General features: G+C 37.6%; 1 protein-coding gene across 4 annotated transcripts in view; it reads left to right on the top strand.

The window, feature by feature from the left end:
- The window catches only part of KCNIP4 (potassium voltage-gated channel interacting protein 4), a 979,993-nt gene that overhangs the window by 506,951 nt on the left and 446,358 nt on the right, over nucleotides 1-26,684 (top strand). Inside the window, exon 1 of one of the 4 annotated variants that reach the window (XM_011365154.1) lies at nucleotides 23,436-23,657. The exons of the other annotated variants lie outside the window; for them this stretch is intronic. Within the exon in view, the coding sequence (XP_011363456.1) occupies nucleotides 23,558-23,657 (100 nt within the window). The 5' untranslated portion in view covers nucleotides 23,436-23,557. Of the gene's footprint in view, nucleotides 1-23,435; nucleotides 23,658-26,684 lie in introns of those variants that run through there. 4 annotated transcript variants of the gene reach the window in all.

Genomic DNA, 26,684 nt, shown 5'->3' with positions numbered 1-26,684 from the left:
AACCAGACACAAAAGACCACATATCGTACAATTCCATTTGTATGAAATATTTGGAAAGGATAAGTCTACAGAGACAAAAAGAATATTGATTGCCTGGACTGGGGATATGAAGGGAAATGAGCAGTCATGAGCATGAGAGATCTTTTTGGGGTGATAAAAATACTGTAATGTTGGATTTTGGCAATGGTTGTACAACACTATAAATTTGCTAAAGGTCATTTAGTCATACACATAAATGAGTGAATTTTATACTATGCCAATTATACTCTCGATAAAGCTATTTTAAAAAAACAGAGAAGGGGCACAGTTTATCCTTTAAAAAACCACATTTATTTAACTCCATCAACTCTACCAGCTACCATGTTATCCTTCTCAGAACTTATATTCTCAAGACAGAAGATATCTTAAACATAGGCCTATTGGGACACATTATTCTCTGGTAAAAACTAACATTTTTTTGAGATCTTACTACATAGTGGGCATTTTGCTCATTTTGGCTTTTTATTCCTCACCACAATCCTATAAGATAGACACTATACTAACCCTACTGTAATGACAAAGAAACTGAGTAATCTGTTCTATGTCACAAAGCTTGTATGAAGCCTAGGACAGAGAATCTCAAACTGTTGATGTTCAAAGCCCATAGTCTCAACCTGTTTACCTATCAGGTGCTCTGTGGATAGTTGTTGCAAGAAAGATGAGATGTGGTGGTCACCTTCTGGAGCCAGCTTTGCAACAGACAATGGACACTGGTATTATGAACTCTTTCTGTCACCATTTTAGTATATTAAAGAAAATAATACTTTTACTATTTCCTGCAATTTATTTCTCATGTGATAAAGTAGTGGTATGAAAATCCCTAGGGTTTTGGGACTGAATTATAAAAGAATAACCAAGTGATGGCCTCTTGGCCACCAGCCACTAGAAGTTCGTTTCATCACTGGAAGCCTCCAGTCTCTCTCTTTAACACGTCTTTCATTTACCGTGGCAGGTTAATGTAAGACATTTTCATTAATGAATCTTTTGGGTTGTCTTCAAAGATATAATGCTAGTGTGTGTTGGTGTGTTGTCATGTCTATTTTTTTCCTTAATATTTAAAACAAAATCTCCCTGATGGAAAGAAAAAATTTCATGATGAAATGTCAGCAAGAAGTAGAGAGTATTTTTGAATGAAATAATAATTTTGATAATGTGGAGTGAAAAAAGCGAAGCACTGGAATTAGTTAGACTCAAAAATGTGAGTTAAAATCTAAAAATGACATTAACACTTTGAGAAACTTACTTTCCTCATTGGTTAAATGGAAATAAGACTATGTACCTTACAGTGCTATCGTAGATACTGAAGATGTATGAAGGTGTGACTATACCTGTGTAAAGAGAGTAGATGCTGAGTCGGGGCCTGTCAAGTTTCTTTATTGTAATTTTATTATGTTAGTTGTTCAACACATGTGATTTTAAGTGCTTTGCTCCATACTGGTCCCTGGGAATAAAATGACATGTAAGAGAGTCAGAGTCTTTGCTTCACAAGATTTATATTCTAGGAGAAAATATAAATAATAACCAAATAAAGAGAAGTGTTCTTAAATAGAAATTACTAATTGTGTTAAGAGTTAAGAATCGATCAAATAAAATGATAGGAAAAACTGAAAAAAATATGTATTACTGTGGGGGTGAGGGGAAGGTATTTAAATAGTGTGCTCAAGGAAGATCTCTCTGAGGAGATAATATCTGAGCAGAGACCAGAATGCTGAGAAGGAACCAATCATGAAAAGAGTAAGAGGGAAGAGCATTCAGGAAGAAGGAACAGCGTGTGCGAAGGTTCTGAGTTGATGAGGAGCCTGAGTTGGAGGAGCTCCAAGATTGCTGAGGCTAGAACATTGTAGGAACTAGTAGAAAGGGAGGCAAGGCTTCATAAGTCATCAAGAAGTATTTGAAATTTTATTTTAAATAAAATGTGAAACCACTGAATTTATAAGGAACAAGATGATGTAATATATATTTTAAGAAATCCCCTCGTATTGAAAAGGATAAGAGAAGAAACAAGGACTGATAGGAAGTCATTTCGATAGTAAGGACAAGACATAATGGAAATCTTTATTAATGCAATACATTACAGGAGAGGGAGAGAAAGTTCTTAGCAGGGCTTGTTAAGTGTTAGGTGAGGGTGGGGAGACAGAAGGCAAAGTCAAGACCACATCAAGGTTACTGTGCCTGGGTTTCTGACTTGAGATAGTGGATGGTGGCATTTACAGTGATGGAAAGGACTGAGGGTAGACTTGAGAGTTCTCTTTTGGACACATATGTTTGAGGTGTCTCTGAGATAGTCCAGTTCAGGTGACTCGTGCTGAGATAGAAAAGAAATTTAGAGTGCAGGGACTTCTGAGATGGAGATATAAATCAGGAGTCATTGCTGTAAAAATGGTCAAATTGAATAGCTGTAAGTGGTGGGAAAAGCTCCGTTCTTCCGACAATAAACAATCAGAATCTTTGGATTCAGTTCCATCTAGTAAATCATATTAATTAACTTATAATATCCACTACATATGGTAATAAAATTTCTAATGGGTTTTGTGATATGTTGCATTTTAGGGGATGGAGCACTCAAATTTATTGTTTATGATTTTATTTAAATAAACAGGTCTGAATTAATACAATATGGCTTTTAAAATTTTAGAGATCCCTGGAATCACTTAGTTTGGGCTTGTTTATGAATAATAGTACTACACTACAGGATGTTGATTTTTATACTAAATCCTGTACAGGCAGATGCTCTTATTATCTTTATTATTGATTGAGGACCTATCGTGTGTCATGCATTGTTACAAGTATGGAGAGGCATAGATCATGTCTCTTCCCACAGAGTGAGTCTAATTGGGAGGAGATGGACACGTGAACAAGAAATTACTGTGAAATGTGTTACATGCCACAGTCTAGAGTGATCTCAAAGAGAAGGGATTGATAAACTGCTAAAGGATAGAAAAAACATTTTATGAAAAATCTAATATTTAAGTTGAGTCACAAAGGATGTGCAGAGATTTTTAGAAACACAAGATATGAGAGAATATTTCCTGAATGAGAGAGGTATAAGGTAGAGAAGGTGAAACGGAGTAGAGATATCATGTGGCTAAATCAAAGGTTGACTGTCGTACTTAGGAGAAGGCTTGTCACATGTTCGTCACTCAATAAATATCTGTTGAATGGATACATGAATGAATGAGCCCAACGATTGTTCTTACTCAATACAGTTTGCTAGGCTTCAATTTTTGGGTGAAGGAAATAAGAGAAGGAGCCCTTGAGTATAGATTTTATGTATTAGCATGAGATATAAACTGTAATTGCATATGAAATTCCTAGAGACAATATAAACGGGTATTTGAGAGAGTGGTAAAAGTATTTGTATTTTTTGGAGAGGGAAGAGAGAGAGACAGAGAGAGAGCAGAAGGGAGGGAAAGAGGGATGGAGGGATGAAGGAAAGGAGAATGAAAATGATTTTTTAAAGCATCTTGAGGGAAATAAGCATTAAAGGAAATTGTACTAAAATGACTTCAGGCATAATCTGTGAAATGGAAACCATGAACTGTTGGGCTCAGGAGGAGTAAAACATACCAGAACATTGGTTTTAGCCAGAGAAGGTAGAAATGGACTACAGCCAAAGTTGGTGATGGGAGTCAAATTAAAAGACTCCATCAACCAAGAAAGAACAGGATATGGTTTTAGAGAGAATCTAAGCCAGATTATCAGGAACTGGAAAAATAGAGATATCAGTAGGATAATAGGGCACAGAGCAAATCAAGACTTAATCCAATTTAATTTTAGTGCATAATTCAGATTTGATTTAGCTTTGGGAACCAGTGACTCAGTGTCTTGAAGGTGCAGTTGAGCCCTGCCGGAAGTAATGGTGGGCAAGGCACAGCTAAGAAAAAAAGTGGGCTCTTTTCAAAGAGCAACAAAGGAAATAGGGAGAAATAAAGACACTACTGAGGATGGGGTGGGGAGATTCTGCTAAAATGCATTTGCAAAAGGTAATTATTCACTGGAGTGGAGGTAGGAGCGATCAAGTTCAGTAAGGACACTGATTATGCTCAAAGAGGAAGCTATAGAGCTCGTTATTCGTTAAGGACATCACGTTTTTGTTCAAAACCATTCATATGGAATGTTTTAGGAAATTTCAATTAAATTTGAAATTTAATTAAATGTGAAATTATTTCTTGTTTTCACTTTGAAAGAATTAATACATAAAGCCTTCCTTAACTTTATAAATTGGCAAAATGCAGGCCATCACTCAGTTTTCTAGTTTATTTTTATATGAAGTAGATAGTACAACTGTTTAATTCCTATAATTCATGTAATCAGAATTTTGGAGTCATAAATATTATTGTCTGTAGTTCTTATAACTTTGATTCCACTGTGTTCCTTACAGTTATTGCTTCAAAAGAATACTTCACACAAGTATATGTGTAATTCTAACACTTAATCAGATTCAGAAGTTTTTGTAATATATCCATGCTGGTCAATTGATGTATTTTTATAATTATGCATTTAAAAAGAATGATTCTCACTTTTTAGCTTTATATTGGTCAAATATACGATGCTTCTGCTGCAAATACAATTAGTTTCCAAAAAGTAGATATGCTCTTGAATACTATTGAGCATTTAAACTATGTAATAGATAATTTATAAAGTATTAAGAATGGCCCTAGTATATTAAATATACTAGCCTAAACAGGCTGGTATGATTTAGCTTATGTAGACTGAACATATTGCTTTTAACAGTTTCTCCAATAGTGAAAAGGGATGCTTGCCAATATGTTGATTGAATTGATACGATCCTATTTGAAATGGCCTTCCACTCATCACTAATGGACATTCTAATAGACCTGAACAAAATCTAGAATCAAAATTTCTAAATAGTATTTATTTAGAAATACATCCTCCCTATCAAATATTAATTTTGCTAATACATCCTTATCACAATCGGCCACACTCTTCTATTCATTTTATATGGACTGATATATAATATCCCCTCTTTTTGGATTTTCTTCCTTGTGGCCTAGAAAACTCCTACTTGTTCTTCAAAACCCAGCGTGGGCCTCACCTCCTTTGGGAGGTTTTGCTTGATAAAACTTTCAGTCACACTGTCAGCAGAATTAAACCCTTCCTCATCTGCATGCCGTAGCACCATAGACCTTTCTCTACAGTGCTGATCACATCGTTTTGGAACTGTATGTTTAAAAGTTTTCTCCCCCACTGGATTGTGGGGTTCTTGAGAACAATGATCTTATTCTTTTTTGTATGCCAATGCCTAACACAAGTTCTAGTGCAAAGTAGACATTGCGTAAATATTGGGTCAATGAAATCTATTGAAAAGGAAATCTCCAATGGCTATTTAGTCTTTTATTTATTTACCTTATCATACATGTATGTATTGCCTCCTAATGGAATTACAGGCTATTTAAATAGAGGGACTGGGTCTTCTATTTCTCTATATGTTCTTGGGGGCACATAAAAAGTATTTTTTTATGTTGTAGGTAATTAAATACTATATATTAATTATCAGTATTTTTTCTCAGTCAGCATCATATCATACAAGACATGTAGAAATTGTGTAGGTTGTTTTATACAAGTTTCTAGTTTATTGGAATAATCCAGAAATCTAGTATATTGTTATGGTAACATAAGCACCAAAGAAGGAAAAAGATACTTTGACTTTAAAAGATGCCGGTTTATAGATGTGGCCGTGATTGGCTCATACATAATTTAGTAGTTGGTGAAAACTTGGCAACACGTCAACTCATGACCAAGTTTGTTGGAGATTCTTTTCAGATTTTAATTACACCATCAATCCCATTCAATTCAATTCAGCACATATTAATTGAGTCTTTACTATGTGTAATGCATTGGGCAACTTGCTGAGTATTAGGTATAATGGAATACTTTGAAGATAAGTGGACTGGAATTCTCTTCATTCCTGGCTCTTTCTCTTACTATCTACATGATTTAGGGGAAATTACTTAACTTCTTTGACCTCAGATTTTTAATCTGTAAAATAGAGGATATGAGTCTCAACCTCATAGGAAGTTATAAAGGAGACAGTGCTGGCACAGTGTTTGGTATCTAGTTTGTGCTCAACAAATGTGAACCTTGTGGTTCACCTAAAGGGAGCATCCTTTTTCATCACTTTGGCATTTTATTGCACAAGAAACATGGACTCCTAAAGAAGCAGGTGCCAGCTACAAAGAGACAATGGAGCTATAGTTTGTTTCCAGATGTCTTTATTTTAATAGCATTATTATGTGTTGGAATTTTAAAGAAGAATGCGTGCCAGGGTAGTGTTATAATTCGGTTTCAATTACAGTAACTATTCCTAGTAGCAGGCTAGCCAAAGGTTGGCAAGTACCTTGTGCTCAGGCTCTGGATTTAATAGCAATAATGGCTATTCCAGCTCCCCATTACTGTCTTCCTTTGATTTACGATGGCCTTCTCCCCGAAGGTAAGGTGTTGTTGATGCCATCTCATTGACTGGCTCAGGTTTCTGGCGGAGATGTTCATTTTGCCTGAGAACTGCCAGAAATCTATATCTTACATTTCCTGTTATGAGGCACAGTGCAACAAGATAAGGTTCCCTATTTCTTTTTTTATTCCTTTTCTACTTTTTTGGTAAATTCCATCACCCACAGAAAACAGTCACTTTATAGAAGGATTCCTTACACTCTGTGGATTCCATTTTAGTTAAATTACCCATGAACATTTATTCATTTAAAATAAGGTAATTATTCATGTCTTTTATGTTTTCAAAAATATTTTAAAAAGCAACATCAATCTTGCTGGTACCTTTTGTGGAGAAATATACGCCAGGGGAAAAAAAATGAAATTTCCTTCTATCCTTCGTCCTCCTCACACTGTCTTCCTTCCTCTCTTCCCTTTTCTCTTCCTCGTTCCTTCCCTTCCATCTTCCTTCTTTTTCTTCCTTTCTTTCTTCCTCCTCACATTCTCTCTGTTTATTCTTCTCTCCTTCTTCTTTCCTTTCTCTACCTGTATGTTTTCTCCTCCTCCTTCTGTTTTTTTTTTTTTACTGCTGAACTTAATGAATCCTCTTGTCAAACGTCCTCTTATTGTCTACAGTTTCACATGCCATTTTGTTCCATTCTCGCTAATTCTATCTTGCAGCCCACTTAGAAATCTTCTATCTTATCCATATATACATCCTCCCAATATTTGTAAATTCTTATCATATCCCCTGGTTGTCACTTAGCCAAGTAATAGGCATTTATCTCCTCTAATCTGGCCTCATAAATCAAACCTTTTTTTTTTTTCTAATCATTTCTTTTTTATCATTTCCTAAATGGTTTCCAATTTATCTACATCTTTGGAAAACGAAATGCCTTAATCATAATGTAGGGATCTAAGGCTGAAAACTTGTTGGCTGCATTTTGCCATTTTTTTCCCTTCTGAACAAACATTTGATAACAAATAAGTGTAGTATGATTCTTTGCTTGCCTATTTATTGGCTTGCAAATTCACACAGAATAAATCCTGAGGTTCTCTGAAGTTGATTAAAAATTGAATTTTTTTCGAGGAGTCAGGGGGCCAAATAATTAAACCCAGATACAACACTATTTATTACAATTGCACTTAAATTTTATATAACAAACTTTCTTAATCTGCAACAGAATTAATAGTCTGCCTTCATGAAGGGAACCCAGACTAGGGCGAGGTGAGCAAAGTCCACAGGACTCCTCATAGATTCTGAGAATGAGTGCCTCCTTAAATTTTTACCCTATGTGCCTCCCTCGCTTCATGCTAGGTCTAGCCCTTTTCGTGCAGATAAAATAATAAGTGTGAAAATGCTCTGAAAATGTGAAGACGTCAACAAATATGAGGTATCGTCCTCATTGTTCTTCACCAGTTCATCTCAGCACAATTTAATAACCAGTGGGGTTACCGAACACGTGGCGCTCACTTTGTCAAGTCTCTCTAGTCTCGTAAATTCACTCTTCCAAGTTTCCTAGTGCCCTGAGCCCCTGCTTACCCAGGCACTTCCATGTCAAAATGAACCCAGTCTACTGCTCAGACACAGTTGTTATTATTTCTTCGTTCTGCCATTAAGAATTACTCATTTAGAGTCTCATTCCCTCAGAGCTCTGTTCATTTGCTTTCTTGAAAATAGCGAGCTGACCAGGTGAAATTGTGTTTGTTGTTGTATCTAAAAGGAAATACTAGCTTAATGTGTAATTCATGTCAAGTCACAAATTTGCAAATTCATTAAAGTATTTTGTAGACCCTGCTTTCCACTGCAGGTTTTCTAATGCATGGTTTACAAACTATCTGATCAAGAACTACAGTAAGAAATAAATTTTTTCATGACCCAGAACACACACAGAAACACACAGAAACATAATGAGGAAAGGATTTCACAAACTAGTACCTTTTGTACTTATGAAACACCTATTCTCTTCTGTTCTATCCTGTAAAATAGATGCCATTTTATTCTTTCTAGTGTACTCAATTCTGTACTAATCTCTTTCATTTTTTAAAAGGGTTAACTATGAACAAATTAAGTTAATTTTGCTACTCATCTTGGAACAGATACACTCAAAAGGTTTGTTTTTTAGTGGAACGAGGTAGACTGCTGTGGAACAGACTTTTAACTGGTGTTTGTGTACGTATGGTGTGTGTGTATGTGTGTATGCACGCATAGAATGATAAAGACAACGCCGGACTGACTGGAGGGTAGAAGGGCATCCACCTTGATGAGGACGTCATTGTCTTGTGTGTGCTGATATTTAACAGGTTACTAGGTAAGGATCAGGAGAATTCTGCATGAGCTAATGAGGCTCATATTCGGTGGATAGCCTGCCTACCACAGTACTGCATTGAGGAGAAGGCAATGCTCAGAGATCCAGGAAGGCGTCCCGCAGTTGGAAACTTTCTAAGCAAAAAAGAAGAATCCTGGTAATTGAAAGGCAGGTACTAGAGGTAAACTACTGATTTAGATATAAGGGAAAAACTAGTTACAGACTGACTCCTAAGATCACAGTAGGACTGCAGACAAGGTCCATTCCATGCCATATCATGTCTCTGTTGACATGTTGCTCCTTAAGTCTGTTCTTACTTCAGATATTATTGACCCAACTACACGCAAATGCAGCCAGCTGATCATAGCTGCAAAAAGACCCGTCTGAAGGTACAAAGAATGAGGAGTGCCTGATAGATCTTGGGAGGAAGACAGGACTCGTCCCTCTTAAGACTTACCTTTGACATTTCATTTTTGTGTCTATGAATAGAGCAAACTCTGAGCACCACACTAGAATTTGTGCCTTTCTGAATTATCTTAATGTATTTTTTCTGACTTATTTTATAAGTTCTTTCATCAAATTGCCCTGGCATGGCATCTGCTTTGAATTATATTTCATTCTTTCCAGAGGTACATAGCTATTATCAAATTAATATTCCAGACTTCATTTTTTAACAGGAAGAATTATATTGAGTTTTCTCTATAGCTTATTGATGGCTTAAATATGATTCTTATAAACAATTTCTGATCGAATGACTCTTTACGTTTCTGATGTCCAGGGAAAGTATAAGCTCAAGAGAGTTTTTATTAATATTGTAAAGTTACAGGATAAAATGCAAGAAGTGAAAAAATAAGCTTCACTTCATGCCCAGGCTCTTTAACAAAACGAATCCTGAGTTCATGTATAAACTTGCAGTTACCAAGAACACATATCAAGGAGCACTACAAATATAACAAGGTTTTAGAAAGAAAAAAAGCAGAGTTGTGTGCCATTTTCTCCTCCACTATTTGGTGGTACAATAGTGACAAAATACTTTGAAACACAATGCATAAGTCTCAAAAATATAAAATTAAATCACTGATAAAATATATAGAAAAGTGACCTTTTCAGAATCCCATTTTAAACTGTCAAAGTCAGGAACTTGAGTGAATGGTGAATCTAAGATGCTTTTTTTAAGTGGAAAAGACTTGTAGGGGCTCATTTCTATCTGGGGCAGCAAGGAATTATTAGGATTGCTTTGACTCACAATGATACTGTGACCTTCTAATTATTCCAGGTAATTCAGGCAGAGTTTTGTGAAATTCAGTGATAACACAAAAGGCTTATTTTAACCATGGATTTCAACCCTCCTTCCCTAGAAAGCCTTTGCATAAGCCAATGAAAAATAGTCAAGTTGCTCATGCATCGTTTTACTACTCTCCCTTGGATATTTCCATTTTTGGTGATGTCGTTTATAAAACATGAAGTAGCCAATATGATGAGAAGGGACTATGCCTTTCCTGTGAGTTGGATAAAGCTTATGCTAATGGCACTGAGGACACATGTGGGCTTCGGGCAGACTCCAAGTTCTACTGATGTTATATCTATGGAAACAATCTGCAGATGGAACCTTGGCCAACCACTGCAAGCTTCAGGAGCCCACAGCTGCTGGGTAGCCAGATATGACATTCCTGGTGAGGAGAGAGAGACAAGCTACCCTGTGAAGCCTGAGCAGCTGCCAAGGTGCTCATCACATCTCCAGGTTCACAAAGCAGTCATCATAGAAGCCGCCACCTTTTCTCAGAATAGCTTACCAATAAAGGATATGGGTCTTAAAATACTATTTGTTCTCATTCTCACTGGTGCAGAGGATTGGAAGGTTTGGGCTTGATGGCAGCCAGAATTTAAAGAGAATTCCCAAAAGGAGCTCCGGAGTTTTTCATCAAGGACAGCATCACTGAAACCACCGGATAATTTCTTGACACAGCTTCTCTGAAGGTAGAAGTCCCATTTGGATGACTATAGAATAGGAATGAATGTTTGCTTATTTATCAGGTTGTTGAAATTACCTAATTGTTCAAAAAAAAATGTTGAGGTAAATACATATTTTCCTATTTGATTCCCTCCATGAATTTTACTGTGATATTTTTTTCTAAAGGAAAGAGAGTCATAAAAATATGGTTTGAAGTGATTTTGGAACACTGAGTAGTAAAGATATTTTTATGAATTTATGGTAATGAATCAAAATGATTTCTATTTCATTAATCAAGATGCATTCTTTAACTTTATATTAAAATCATTAGGCTTTAAAAATTAAGAAAAAAGGACATATGGTAATGAATCAAAATGATTTCTATTTCATTAATCAGGATGCATTCTTAACTTTATATTAAAATCATTAGGCTTTAAAAATTAAGAAAAAAGGACAGTTGGCATGTGTGTGAATTGAGAGTTTGACCAAATCTAAGATATTGTAAAAACAATTCAAAATACTCAATATCCCAGACCAGATGTCAGTTTTTCCAATGACCAGCATGTCTATCCCACAAGAACACTGAAATAGCTTTCTAGTGTCTTTTGAACGGTTGGCCATCCAAGAAGCATGAAAGCCAGAGCTGTTCATAAGACCAAATTGAAGTCGCCTTTGAGAATACCATGTCAGGCACTTTGTCCTGAAGAAAGGGAATAGATGAAACCCTGAGCCAGTTGGTCCCAACACAGAAGCCAACTTCTGTAATGTTGTTTAATAATCTGGGAGTCAGTGTGGTGGCTAGAAAATTATCATTTTTATAAGATAAATGTGAATGTTCCACACAGTGAAAACTTAATAGAGAGTAGGAAGTAGGTCACGATTTTGCAGATTAGTGAATGCCTTAGAACCTCTGGATTACTTAAAATGTTTTGATTGTCTTAGAATCACTGAATTTTCTGTTCACCTAGTTATCCCACAGGATAAGCTTCTGTACTTGCTATCAAACTGGCTTTTAAAATCTCTCCTTCATGCATCAGTGCCATCAGGCATCAAGGTACCAGGTTGCCAGTTGTCTCACTTTTCCTGCTCAAAGGTAATGAATGAAATTCTTCCACACCAAGATGTTCATGATAGTTTTCTACCACTGAAGTTACTTTTAGGATATCTCAAATGCTTAATGTGAAAACTAAAATCGTTAATGATATGATTCTAGGCATGGCGATTCTTTGTTAGAAGGTTATGCATCTGACTTAAACCTTCCTGGTGCCCTAAGATAGCATATCTTAGCTTCTCCTTCTTTACTTCCCCCCTTTCATCCCTCCTTCATTTACTGCAACATTTACTGAGCAACTAATTTATTCCAGCACATGGATAAGTACTGAGAATAGAAAGATGGATAAGGTAGGATCCCTCCTCTCAACGACTCATAGTTTCATAGAGGAGATAGTTATGCCAACCAGCTCATAAATCTTAAAAGGATCATAGTTGAGATAAGTACAAAGCAGCAAGAAGAAGGGGGTCAGCCTTGCTGGGGAAAAAGGTTTGTGAAAGACCCCACCCAGATGAAAACATTTAGGCTGATTCTTAAATGATGGGTAAGAATTTCTGAGAAGGAAGAAGAAGCAATTGGATACATCACCCTGGCATTTGAGCTACAGCAGTAGTTCAGCTTAACTTGAACACAGCATGTGAAGACATTATCAGGAGATAAAGATGGCGAGCTACTCCGAGGGTTGGGAGGACCCCTTGCCTTGCTATTGTTCTGTAGTCAGTGAGATACCACTGAAAATTACAGCTGAGGAATGACATGTTTCTACAATCTTGCAACTATGTAGACCGAGGCTAGAAGGCGGAAGAGAGGCTCTGAATTTTAACAGCCAAGTGTCGAATGGATACTATGGGTCAGATGTAGCACTGTATTCTGGGAGCATAATACTCACCTCGTTCTAATGATAACAGTAACAACAATAGCATTTATTTATTTTTTACGTGGTACTGATCTGGGTGCTTCACTTATTTTAAGTATTGCAACTCAACAACTCCGAGGTGTTGTTACTATGTGTGTTTTATATAAAAAGGTGAGGTAACTGTGATTAAGAGATGGTATCTGCCCAAAGCTGTGTAGCCAGTGAAGTATCAAGTTAGGATTTCTGCCCAATTTGATTTCACTATGAACCTCTGTGATGGGAGTAAAAGAGAGAGTCACAAAGTCGTAAGGTCAGCCACGACTACAGTAAGAACAGAGCTAGGCCACAGTTGCTACTGGGACAAGGAGCAAGAAAAAAAAAAAAAATACAGGAAGAATCTGCTCTGTAATGAATGGAATCTGGAAGCTATCGTCTTAGTACCCCAAACATGTAACTGCTCACCATTTCCTAGCTTGTTCTCTCTGACTTATACACTTTCCTGGATGAAGCCATCTTGTTACTGTGCAATCGGTGCTGGAGTGGGCAACTGATCCTGTGGCTTTTTCTAGTCATTTTTCTCCTCTTGCTGTCACAAGTGATTGGTGGACAGCTTCCACTCTAGGAGTTTAAATCTGTGTGTTGGCTCTTGTGCATTCAGCAGCCAAATCCCTGGCAGTTTTATGCCGAGCCTCCTCCCAAACTGAGTTTGAAAAAAATCATAAAATAAAAATTGTCCTGCAGTCTCCCATGACACAGAATACCTAGCACGTTACTCCTAGTAGAAATATAACGTAGTAGGCAAAATTCTCAGATGGCCCCAGGGTTCTCCACCCTGGTGTATTTGCCCTATAAAATCCCTTTTTCTTACGTATGAGTAGGACTTGTAACTATGATAGGCTATCATTGTCGTGGTCATCATGGTGCTGGATAGGGCAGAAGTGATTTTGCAGATGTAATTAAGGTACCTTACCAGTTGACTTTGAGTTCACCAGAAGGGAGGCTATTGTGGGCGAGACTGACCTAATTAATTAATCCTTGAAAAGAGATCAAAGAGATTTGATAACTAAAAGACATTTTCCCACTGGCATTGAAGGGCAAACTGTCATGTTGGACAGAGGGTAAGGCACTAAGCAATTTCTAGAAACTAAGAGTGGTCCCTTCCAACACCTAGTAAAAAACTAAGGATGGCATTCACACAATCACAAGGACATAAATTCTGTGAACAACCTGTGATCTTGAAAGTGAACCCAGAGCTTCAGATATGATCATAGCCCCAGCCTGCACTTTCATGTAAGCCTGAGTAAAGGACCCGGCTTAGCCATAACCAGACTCTTCATCCACAGAAAATGAAATATCAAGTTTGTGTTGTTCTAAGTCACTCAGTTTTTGATAATTTACTATGCAGTGGTAGACAACTGCCACATGTACTAATGCCACAGTTCAGGGTGGTGCCATCCTCAGTTATCAAACCTGGTCATGCTCGACCAGCTTGTTCTGATGACCCTTCAAAAAGTTTTAACCTGTTCACGGCTCACTCTATAAATTTAACATTCTGTGCACTCAGTTATCTATAAAAGATAATCTGTAAGTCTTTGAGGACACTTTATGTCATTTAATGAGTTACATTTCATTGCATTCATGATTATTTTTCTATTCGGTGTGGTCTTACTAGCAGCAAGTCTTGCGCATGTTTCACATAAGAACTAAGCTTAATAATAATGCAAAATTTGATTCTAGCATAATATAAATATCATAGCATTATATTTGAAATATTCCTGTTGAAAGCGAGGTTATTAAAAAGTGATTAAGTTAGAGTTGTTAGTAATTAAACTACAACGTATAAGTAGCATGAATAATTGTTCAAGTCGATTGTTCTGTATTACTTTTCATATTCTGTATTTCTTTGGTGCAATAAAAGAAAATAAATTTTTATACTCTATTATAGTGAGGAAGTACAACATGTCAACCGTAATGAGGAATAATTTGTTGGAAGGAACAATATTTGGAATGAGATCTGGCTAAATATATATCTGCAACTAGAGTTCCATTAAGCAGGGCTAAAATCTGTAGAAATTGCCCTGGGTTTAATGATCACATAAATAATCCTGTTTCAATTACTTGAGTCTTACATGATTTCATAATAAATGAATTATGCATCAGACAACTTTGTGTCTTTTGTTACTTTTATAGTAGTGATTTAGATAAAGATTATATCTGGCAGAGTAATGGGAAAGGGCTCCATGTGGCTGCTGGGTTTTTTTTTATTATTATTATTATATCTCCAACTGAAATATCTACTTTATCTAAATCAGCTTCACGCGTCCAAACATTGGCATCCATCAGTTGCTATTTATTTCACTTCGTTTGGTTATTAAGATGGCTGCATATCAGTGTTGTGCCTTACTTAAGTCATTACATTTGCAGCCAGGAGGATGATGCTCTGTGGACAGATTCATGATGGGAGCTATGTAACGTTGCAGAGAAGTGCAGGATGGTTCACAGTTTTATTACCATTTAAGTTCGCATCTGAAGCTCTCTAGCAAAAGAAAGCTGTAATGGATGCAGGGAATGAATCATCAAAAAAAAACTTTGACAACAAGAAATGGAAACTTGTATCTACTCACCCACAATTTAAAATATCTTCTTGTGGAAGAGAAAACTTTCTGGAGAAGTCTGAGGAACTGATGGAGCCCCTATCTATTCTTAACCACGATGAGTTTGGCAATTGTGTGACTCTCGGCTAGTTTTTAATAAGCTGGGGGGCGTCTCCCTGGAGGCTGTGTTACTTACTGGATGAGTGTGTTTGAGCAGATCAATGCAGTATTTCTCATGGCGTGGTCCAGAGAAGTCTTGCATGAGGATATTTGATAAAAATGGAGATTCATGGGCTCTAGCCAAGATTTACTAAATCGAAATCTTGGGAGAAGGTATGAGGATTTATTTTACGATCTCTAGGAAATTCTGATGCACACTAAATTTTGAGCCTTAATATATATGTATAATAGTTCTCTGTTTTCTCTTGCCAGTGCTGAATAACATTGCTCTTATTTACAACCCTCTCCTCCCCTCTTCCCCACCCCATTTATCTCGAATCCCGTAAGGATGCACTGAAGTACAGCTTCAAAGTGTTTCTGAGTCACTGCCTATTGTTCTTCCATTTAACTTCCTTCACCCACTAAGCAGGTTGTCTTTGCTGTTCATCCTGAGGACAAGGTTGTGGGCGAAGCCTGCTGTAGCGTTGTTCCCTACCATTGACGATTTTGTCTGGTCGTGGAATGTCGAGTGTGATGCAGAAGTGGCTGATGAGACTGTTGGAGCAATGGAATATGTCCTCAAAGGTGACTTTCCTTAGCACCGGACAGGACTCTTTGAAAACTCAGTGGAATCTGAGTAGTCTGTTGTCTGATCCTACACGAACGCCTCATTGTATCTGTTTATCCTGTGCTGTGTTTCAGAATGGAAGGTGACTAAGATATTCTCAAAAACCAGTGCCCAGGAAAGTTGTTTCGATGATAATTAACTTTTTTTTTCTTTGCAACAAGGGTGCATAGATGTTTTGTTTGTTTGTTTTTCTGAAGAAGAACAATTTAAAAGCCAAGTCATTGTAAATGAACAAATTATTTCTATGTGAGTTATAGTGAAGATGGTAAACTCTATGGGTGGATGTGTTTTCTTTAGAATCCCAATTTAATTGAAGATACCCTACTCCTCCTCATTCATGTGGTGGCTGGGAATAATAATAGTGTTTGGCTAATTGAGTTGTACCATGGATTTATTACTATAATTCATGTAAAGCAATTAGAAGAGTATGTGATATGTAGCAAGGTCTCAATAAGTAATAGCAATAATAGGTACCATTTATTGAGCATTTACAATGTGACAGTCTCTTTTCAAAGTGCTTTGCATAAATCATCTCAGCAATTTGCTCGAAGTCTTGACGCTCTATAGTAGCAGAATGAGGATTTGGAGCCTAGCATGCTCCTAACCTTCGCATCATCTGCTACTTTCATAATGTGGGTCATTATTTCTTCACATTATTATGTAAATACATTTCTCATTTGATGTTGTACTGCTGGATTTTATGGCAGTTCATTTTGAAGGGCCAACTATCCTCTATTCTCTCAATCACAGGAATTAGTCAGGCTTCTCCTGGATAGCATAACTGCCAATGGAGAGGAACAATTTAGAGGCAGGCAACTGAGGCTCATTTTGTGTCAGAGTGGGAGACTGAGGGAAGAAACTTCATGGGGGCATCGGGGCAAGTGATTTCGCTGGCTGTGAGTGTTTTCCAGGCTCTGGGTGAATTCTTTGGCACATCTTGTCTTAATGTCCACTGGCCATATAATATACACTGCTCTTGCTATGAAAAAAAAAAAAGAAAAAATCAGCACTTAATACTTAAATGGTCCAAGCTCATTGAAATAAACTTGATGTTGGTTCCATTCTCCTACTTCCCACCGCCACTCAGCCTGAGTGGGTTCCCGCCCTCATGGTCCTTTCTGTACTTCCTCAAAGGCTTTTTTTTTTACCAGATGTTGCCATGGATGGTAGTTGTTTGCGATTATATCTAAAACACTATCTGATCATGATCTCTGGAGTCAGACCTGGGTTTAAATCCTGGGTCGGATATCTCCTTTTATAATTTATAAGCCCCTGTCCCCAATTTCCCCTTCTACAATGGAGATGATAATGGCATCTCCTGTGATTTGTGTCAGGATGCAATAAAAGAATACAAATAAAGTGCTTAGTTCACTAATCTGTCAACCATTGATTAACTATTATCATCTAAATTTTGTTTTAATAGATTTTAAGCTTTGCAAAGACTGGAGATAGGATTTTTATTACTCACACCACCTGGACCATAAATCTACCAAATGAATAAATGATGAATAATCAGAAAGAAGTAAGTGGAATAGAGTTTTTAAGCAAGACAACGATTTGAGGCTCTGAAACTAGGATATGATAAAGCTCTCCACCCTGCTCCCCTCACCTGCACCGCCCCTTCCCCCATTTAAAACCATCGCCAACATGGAATCAAAGAGGCAAGAATAACCAGAATTCCTTTGTTCCCTGCCTCGGGTCATCAAAGGGCAGCATTACCGCTCATTCTAGAAGAAAACATTGTTTTCTTTCTAAAAGCCATATTGCTGAAAATGGAGCAGAAATGGGTTTATTCTTGCCAGTAACTGGTGGTTTTTAATAAACAGCACTTCAGAGATATGCTCTGAAGTGCAGCAGTAAGAGCATCTGTAATTAAGCTAGTTCATTTTTCTGCTGACAGGCCGAGGATGCCTTCATGTGGCAGCAGTGCCTGAGCAACTCCCTAAAGTCACTTCATTGAACCTCCTTCTAAGCCGTGAGAGCTGGATTTTGCCTCCCGTCCTCATTAGTTTCTTGAGAGCAGGTCAAGTACGCTTTTGGCACATTCTCGTAACAGCACCCCTTTCTCTCACCGCTACCTCATACTCATTCTTCTGCCCTCCGCCACCCCCAGGGCGGCACGGAACATTCCTGTGTCTAAAATTGCACAATCCAGAAAGGGCAAACGTTCTAAAAAGTTTCTGTAAACTGTTGGTTACTTATGTCGTTGACATTAGTGTGTTAGTGACGGGAAGTATTTATCGCGCGCTGAGTGTCTATCTGGCCATGGGAAGTCCCCTGACTGTCAGTGTATGGCTGTCAGCTGACTGGCTTCTGATGCTTTGAAACATGGGGCTATTTACTATTTCTTCCCAAGCCTCCATTTCTTTATCTATAAGATGAGAATAAAAATCTTTATCTTCTTCACAGAGTGGCATGAGGATGGGACAGCAGGTGTGCTTAGCCCAGTGCTGGGCGATGTGTTTGCTCCTTGAAGCGTAGCTGTCGTTTACAGATGTTACAGCCTGCAATCCTCATAGCATCTCTGAGGGATGTGTACTGGCCCCATTGTGAAGACCAGAAAACTGAGGTTTTGGGAGTTTAAGTAACTTGGATGAGGTCAAATTTTAGGTCTCTTCTTTCTGCTGGTCCCTCTAGTATTTCTCTTTTAAAAGGGAATGTCAGGCTCTATAGGAAGGAAAGATATTGGATTAATGCTTTAATTTGATTCCAAGCTATGACTCAAAGCTAAGAGAGGTTGACAAAACCACTTTGCCTCTTTTGACCACAGCGTTCTTTCAGCTGAAAAATCAAAGGATGGGATGGGAAGCTCCCCCAGGCCCCTCTTCCTCCACACCAATGGTGTTTGGGTATTTTGGACGGGAAGTCCTCCCCCGATGCCTCCTATGTTCTGCTTTCCTTAGTCACATCGTTAAGAACTGCATATTGTACATTAAACACAGAAAAAAACATGGCCGAGATGTCCCAGTGTGCAGTGCTCATGGCTTACGTTAAAGAGAGGTATCAGGAACACGTTGTGGTGGCTTCCTCAGCAGGGGGCCTCCTAAGAAAGTGGGCCAGAAACTCACAAGGGTCCATGGGCAGACTTGGCACTCTACATAATGGGCGATGGAGTCCTGGCAGATCAGTGCAAGAGCAGGAGGCCTTTTAGGGAAGGTGAGGGTATCAGCTACGTCATTCATGCAGCAGCGAGTCACTGCTTCTTATGTGCCAAGATGGACCAAGATCTCTGCCTTCATAGGCAGGAGGTTATATGCTAGCAGGATGAAAGATCAGATACGCAAGTAAACAAATACACATGTTGGGTGATGACAACATGTATATTTGGAGGAAAGTAGCACCTGTTCAGAGGGTAGCGACCCCACGGTCGGGAGAAGATGTGGTGTTCCACGGAGTGCACTTAGCAATGGCCTCACTTTGATGGGGCTTTTGGAGCTAAGACCCAAATAAAGTCACTTATCAATGGAGTGATCTGGGAATAAGCATCCCAACAGAGGGAAATGCAAGGGTAAAGGCCTGACCTTATGAGATAAAGAACCTGAGATGAGACCCCTCCACCCAGGTCCTTGGAAGAATAAAGAACCTATAACCGTAACATCCAGACCAAGCGGAAAGACTCTCATTCTGGGCTTTGCACCAGCAACACGCCTACGCACAGTTCTCAGCCCAACAGCAGCTTTATTTTATTTTAATAAAAATTATATATATTTGAAGGTGTATAATATGATATTTTGATATACATATACATAGTGAAATGATTACTACAGTCAAGCTGATTAACATATCCATCTCCTCACATAATTACCTTTTTTCTGAGAGCACCGGAAATCTATCTTAGCGTATTTCAAGAATACACGGCAGCATTATTCCCTACTATACATCATGCTATACATCGAATCTGTAGAATTTATTTGTCCTACACAGCTACAGCTTTCTGCCCTTTGACCAACATCTCCCCTTTGTCCCACCACCCTGCCCTGGTTAACCATCATTCTACCCTCAGCTTTTGTGAATTCAGTGCTTTTAGATTTGACACATAAGTGATATCATGCAATACTTTTCTTTCTGTGTCTGGCTTATTTCTCTTAGCTTCATGTCCTCCAGGTTCATCCTTGTTGTCACAAATGGCAGGAGTACTTTCTTTTTAAGTCTGAATATTATTCCTGTTTGTGTGTGTCTGTGCATGTGTGTCTGTGTGTTTATCCATAGGCAGGTTGTTTTCATATCTTGGCTATTGCGAACAATCATGTAATAAGCATGAAAGTCCAGGTATCTCTTCGAAGGAGTGATTTCATATTCTTTGGATATATACCTGGAAGAGAGATTGCTGAATTATGTGGTTATTCTAGTTTCAAGTTTTCGAGGAAACTTTATACTGTTTTCCATAATAGTGGTACCAATTTAAATTCTCACCAACAGTTCATAAAAGTTCCCTTTCATCTACATTCTTGCCAACCCTCGTTATCTTTTATCTTTTTGATAATAGCTATTCTAAAAGGTGTGAGATTTTATCTCTTGTGGTTTTGATTTGCATTTACCTGATGATTAATTATGTTGCGTGCCTTGTCATATACCTGTTGGCCATTTGTATGTCTTCTAGGAAAAAGTCTATTCAGGACCTTTGCCCATTTTTAAATCAGGTTATTTGTATTTTTGCTATTGAGTTGTATGAGTTTTTTATGTATTTTTGGATATTGACCCCTTATCAGATACATGTTGTGCAAATATTTTCTCCCATTCTGTAGGTCGAATTTTCATTTTGTCGATGGCTTCCTTTGCTGTGCAGACTCTTTTTTGTTTGATGTGGTCCCCCTTGTTTATTTTTGCTTTTGTTGCCACATCTACTTTAAATGTGGACAAAAAGAACCTTCATTTGACTTTGACTTTCATTTATTGGACAAGTTGGAGGCTTCTATGGAGTTCCCTGGGGGTACTGTGTGTTAGAAAAACATAAAACAATCCACTTTGGAGACCAGGAGTCGATGTTTATTTAAGTGACAATAATCCTGTGAATAAACAGGAAGGAATATCCATGAATTCAGCGAACTAATTTGGAAACTTCTCACGTTGCAAAGTTAGAGGAGTTAATGGATTAATTAGGATGTCACAAAACAGTTCGGGAGGATCTTTTTGGTTAAAACCTTCATTCCTGTGCTGATAAGTACTTGTGCCAGTGTTTGGATTTTTAATTTCTTTAGAGCTGTGCAGACTAATGGGGAGAATCATGGGCTTTGCGTTGAACAGATCAGAGTTTGAATCTTAGTCCCATCACTCAGCAGCAGTAGGACCTTGAGGCTGCCATTTCAACTCCCTGAGGCTCAGTGTTTCTCTGTAAATCTTATCTAATTATTTTCAGCTTGGCTAAAAGGGAAAAGCAATGTTACATAAAGCATCTGTTATGCGGCAATTAATTAATGCAACGATTGTTATCCAATAAGTTTGTATTCTGTACATCTATGAAGTATGATGTGACCTCCCCTGGAGGCATGTGGGGAGCAAAAAGGAAAGGAAGGCATGATATCTGCCCTCTGGTGTGAAGACGTGTACCCAAGGAGCTGTAATACAATGTATCATAAGAGGAAAAAAAGTACTATAAAGAGACACACAAAAAAGGAGAGATTTTCTTCAATTCTGCTTGGAGAAGTTTCATGGAAATGTTTTAGGGACTTGAGAGGCAGAGGTGGTATGGAAAGAATTTTTTGAATAGATGCAGTATTTTGAACAAAGCCTGGAGAAGGAAGGAGCTCAGAATGATCTTGGGAGAAGGAAGCTGAGCTGTCACATAGAGTGGATGGACAGAAGCGGGGCCAATCAGGTGCACCCCCTAAGCTGCTGTCACATGATGGAGAGACCAGGATACTGTTAAAAGGAGCTTAGATTTTATTTGATAAGCAAATAGGAAGCCATGGAAAGTTTTTATTTAAAGAAATAAGAATATGAAGGCCACATCTCAGAATAATTACTCTGGCAACCCTGTGTGGTATGAATAGCACAGGGAGAGACTTGTAATAAAAACAAAAGCTAGCAGCGATGGAACACTCACTCTGTCCGAAAAGTATTACTCCATTCTTTCAACAGTTCAATGAGCTAAGTGCTATTATCATGCTCCTTTTATATATGAGGACATTAAGGCATGGAGATGCTAAGAGACTTACCCGAGGTCACACAGCTAGTAAGAGGTCCTAGACCTGATTCCAGCCGGTCTAAGCTCTGGAGTCCCTAGGCTGAACCATTACACGCCATTGCCGCGAGAGCCAACCAGAAGTTAGGAATGCCTGTGTTCTACTCTGCTCTGCCTTTCCTCATCTTTCTTAGTCTTTCTTAGTCCTCATTTTGCTCGTCTATTAAATAAGAGACGTGAATTAGTTTTCTGAGATGCTTTCTAACACTTTTTTTTTCTTTAATTCTATATTTTAAGGTGGGCCTGACCTATTTGGGCAGTGATGGGGTTGGGGGAAGGAGGAAATGATTGTGCAAGAGAGAGACACAAACTCCAAAGTTTTGTTTCTGATGGATTTTTTTCCCTTAAACTTTCTGTGGCTCCCGATTTACTTAAAATCAATTTTTGAAAAAGCGTAGGAGGTACACACTGAAAAACAATACATAGTTCATTGTGTCGAATGGAAATGTGCTAATGCATAAAGTAGTTAAACTTTAAAATTTATATATGTGAAAAATACTTATTAGTTTATCATACCCATGCTTTGAAACAGTGATTATTACTGTTTAAACCAGAATATTAGTTCATGAGAGCTCAGACTGTGCCCTAGGATAAGGCAACTCACTGAAAAGAAGGAAGTCAGTATTGCGGGACTAGCTGAAGCATCATTTCTCTCTGCAGGCAGCTAGTTGGGACGAAATACACCCTTTGCTTTTCCTGACTAGTAAACAGCCTTTTCTGAAGCAGCTGAATGAAAGCTATTACTCCGCCTCTCGGCATTTTCAGGTTTTTCTTATTTCAAGATGCCGTGCTCTGGTCCCTGTCTGCAGCAGGAATTCAGCCTTGGATAGTTTCCGTTTCCAAGGCAACTGACCAGCCCAACAAAGCCACTGGCAGCTCGGGCGGGCTCGCCGGTCCTGGGGCCGCTTAGCCATCCCTGCCAACGCGTGTCATGTTTCCTCGGGACCTTCTGGTGACCTCCCGGGTCTTCGGGTGATCTGCGCGTTCCTTCATGCATGGCTGTCTCTCTGTGTAAGAGTGTAACGAGGAGCCTGATAATTCCGACAGGGTGACTTTATCCAGCTGTCACTTCTGGCCTCTGTTACAGTAGACAGGATTAATGCATTTTCTCTCATTGAAGCCCTTTCTCTCAGCCTCTCCATCTCATCGTCTCCTCTCTCTCTCTCTCTCTCTCTCTCTCTCTCTCTCTCTCTCTCTCTCTCTGTCTCTCCCTCTCACTCCCTCTCCTCCTCCCCTATTCCTCTGGCAATAGCCTTCTTAATGTAGTTTAATGGCTTTACAAAGAAAGCCAGGCAGACAAGCACTTCTCACTGGCTGTTGTCGGACCATGACCTAGCTGACCATGAACTTGGAGGGGCTTGAAATGATAGCAGTTCTGATCGTCATTGTGCTTTTTGTTAAATTATTGGAACAGTTTGGGCTGATTGAAGCAGGTTTAGAAGGTAAGGGAGCGCTTTTTAGTGACTTCTAAAAATTCTCTGTTTTGCAGTAAAAATTTCTTAAGAGGCACCTGAAATGAGATCAGAGAAATGTTACTCTGGGGTAGACATGAAGAGAGGCAGATTTTTCAGGGTAGAAAAGATTAATAAAATAAAGTTTTTGTAAGTTTCAGTAATGTTTTCACAGTAAATGTTAAAACTATGAGAAACACTTTAAATCAAATTGTTAGAACCCAAAATGAAGAAATGAAAGGTTTTTAATTGGTATATCTGCTTATATTGAGAGCATTTAGACCATATTGATCTTGAGTTATTTTGTCTAAATATCTCCTTTTATCGTATCAGGAAATTTTGTTTGGATGTTATGAGGTCCATTTGTTTCTTGCTTTGCAAATGCATTTGTCAAATGGTAATGGATATACATTTATTATCATTTCTTATGGTTTGAGATATGAGCCTAAGAATGGCAAGCTTTTCCTAAGATTGTCTTGAGAAGTATTTATAATGTTACCTGTGTTACATCCCAACGGAGAGCTTAAGGGGTAGTGTCTCCAACTCATGTGACAAACCTTAACGTACATTCCGAATAACAAATTGCTTTGCAAGTGTTACTGTTTATGTTTGTCAGAGGCTCATTCTCCTATTTTCCTTAACAGTCACCTTTTGCTTTAATAAGTTATACTTGCCTGTATCTTTTTCTTGAACTAAATGTTTCTTTGAGAATCTGAGTAAATTTAGATTATAATATTCTTATTGCTCTGAACACATTTGAGAGTGTTTGCATACAGCTAGTTATTGTTTCTCTAAAGTTGTCAGAGCAATTTTTTAACTCACCCCTAGGTGATGTTTGACGTAGTTATGCTTTGATATTCTTCTTGCTTTAAATTTTAAACTCGAGTCAAAATATAAATATGTTATAAATATTTTTACATTCACAACTAATCTAGTCCTTTAGAGAATGGCTGCCACATGTGGCATAGAGAAGATTGCATTTACAAATAGCTAACAACAAATGGCAGTAAGTGTGTCACTCCGATATAGGTTATCAGAAACCTACCTACATTCGTAACTCGTTATGGGGGTTGGGTGGAAAACAGGTTTTTCAAAAGTAATTTTAAGTAAGCTTGCAGAACGCTTTTTGAAGTCCTCTTTAATAAAAACATTTGTAGTTCTAAAAAGAAGACAAAAGTCTCAATTATGGAAGGGGTAGCTGCTCTTTAAAATTAACTTTATCTTGTGCATTTTCATGGAACCAATAACTCGGTTTGGCGTCTTTGTTTATCATTGTGTGTTCTTTTACCTGGCAAGTGTTGGGACTTCCTATTTTAATGCACTGATTTCTATTCTCTCTGTGGCTGACAGTTATATGGCAAGTGTCAGTATTCCCAGCTGTGCTGAGGGACATTTTTTACCTGATTTCATGGATGATGTGGAGTCATTCTTTAAACACTTTTGTTGGAGTCTTTTATTCTGGGTTTTGTGATGAAACCTACTCTCATATTGGTTTTATTTCAGGAGCATACATATTTTTTTCTCCCAAGTGACAGCATATGTTTCTTTCCTCTCAGGGCTAGTAACTTTTATGATTATTCCTTCTTTTCCTTATTATTTATATTTCAAACTGTACTGATTTGTATGAACAGTTTCTTGTATTTTAAATTCTACAATATTACCATTTTCCACGCCAACATTGTATTAGTACTATTGAGAGAACAAGAGTGTCTGTCTTATAAACTTCAACATCAACCCATATCTGATTTCCAATGAATTTAGAAAATAATTTTAAATGGTAAATGTTGATAACTACATTAAGGAGAAATTGTATTTAATGTGTAAAAGTTGATAGAGAACAAAAGTGCTTTCTGTTTTGAAGTTTGTAGATGACTTATCTCCAATGTGAATGCTAGAGTCAGAAAACCTTCAAAAACAAGATTTAAGTTGGCCTCATATTTTGCTTACTGGAGCTATAAAACAAAGGAATAGACTGAATTGTTATATTTCATTAGAAATAGTTGGGTATAGATGAGAATGCGCATATTCTAAAGTTGTACTCTAGTTTTAATTTATAAAAAAAATAAATAAACATTTCATATCGAAATAGCATCTTAATAGATTTCCTGAAACTTTCTTAAAAAGAAACACTGATGCTTATTTTATTTGATTTATTTTTAAACAGGAGTTCCCTTTCTTCCCCATTTTATATATCTAAGTTGAGAATATTGATTTCTTTTACCTTTCTTATTTGTCTGCTCAAATGTAAAGAAATTTGAGTATTAAGTAAAAAAATTTGAACAGAGGTTTGAAGCCCTGTGAGAATGGTTTTGAATTTTTTTCTATACAATAAGCCATTTTCATCTAAATTTATAATTCTTACACATAATTATCATTTAGAATGTAGTTTTCCTTTCTTTATTGTTATATGTGCAATATGCATTACGTTCTTAAAGGGGTATATAATATTATGTTTGCATAATTTAGTTATCTTGCTTGAAATATGTATAGAATAAATGCACTTCAAAATAAATTAATATCCTTAAAGTCTGGAATTTTCGCATTTACTTATCTTTGAGTACTTTGAACTCCTATTCTTTGCAGAAAACTGGGGAATGGGTCCCGGATGTCCTGGGTCCTTCCGTTCTAGTCTATATCTGATCTATTTAAACACATAATGCTACATGTAGATCCATAGCATATATTTATAAACAAAAGGAAGTGCATTTAGTGGTGACATTCTTTAACAAGAGAAAAAATAAAACAATAATAGTATAGTTTCCTACCCCTCCGTTGCCACTTTCTTGATTTCTAAGCTTGGATAAGCCACTTTATCTCTTTAGTGGTCTAAAATGAAAAAATTGGACTTGATAATCTCTATGAAATTTTCCATTTCAAAAATTCTAGGAGTTTCTCAGGTAATGAAAGTTTGAGATTCATATATCACATATCCTTTCTTATAAAATAGGTATCAATGGCCTACTTTGGAATTGATATGCAATGCAGCTGTTAGACTGTTCTTTCCTTCTCCCCCATAGT

Source organism: Pteropus vampyrus, unplaced genomic scaffold (assembly GCF_000151845.1).
Source record: "Pteropus vampyrus isolate Shadow unplaced genomic scaffold, Pvam_2.0 Scaffold5, whole genome shotgun sequence".
In the NCBI taxonomy this organism is placed as follows: Eukaryota; Metazoa; Chordata; class Mammalia; order Chiroptera; family Pteropodidae; genus Pteropus; species Pteropus vampyrus.
Note: the sequence above shows the minus strand (reverse complement) of the source record. Positions and strands in the feature narration are given on the sequence as shown.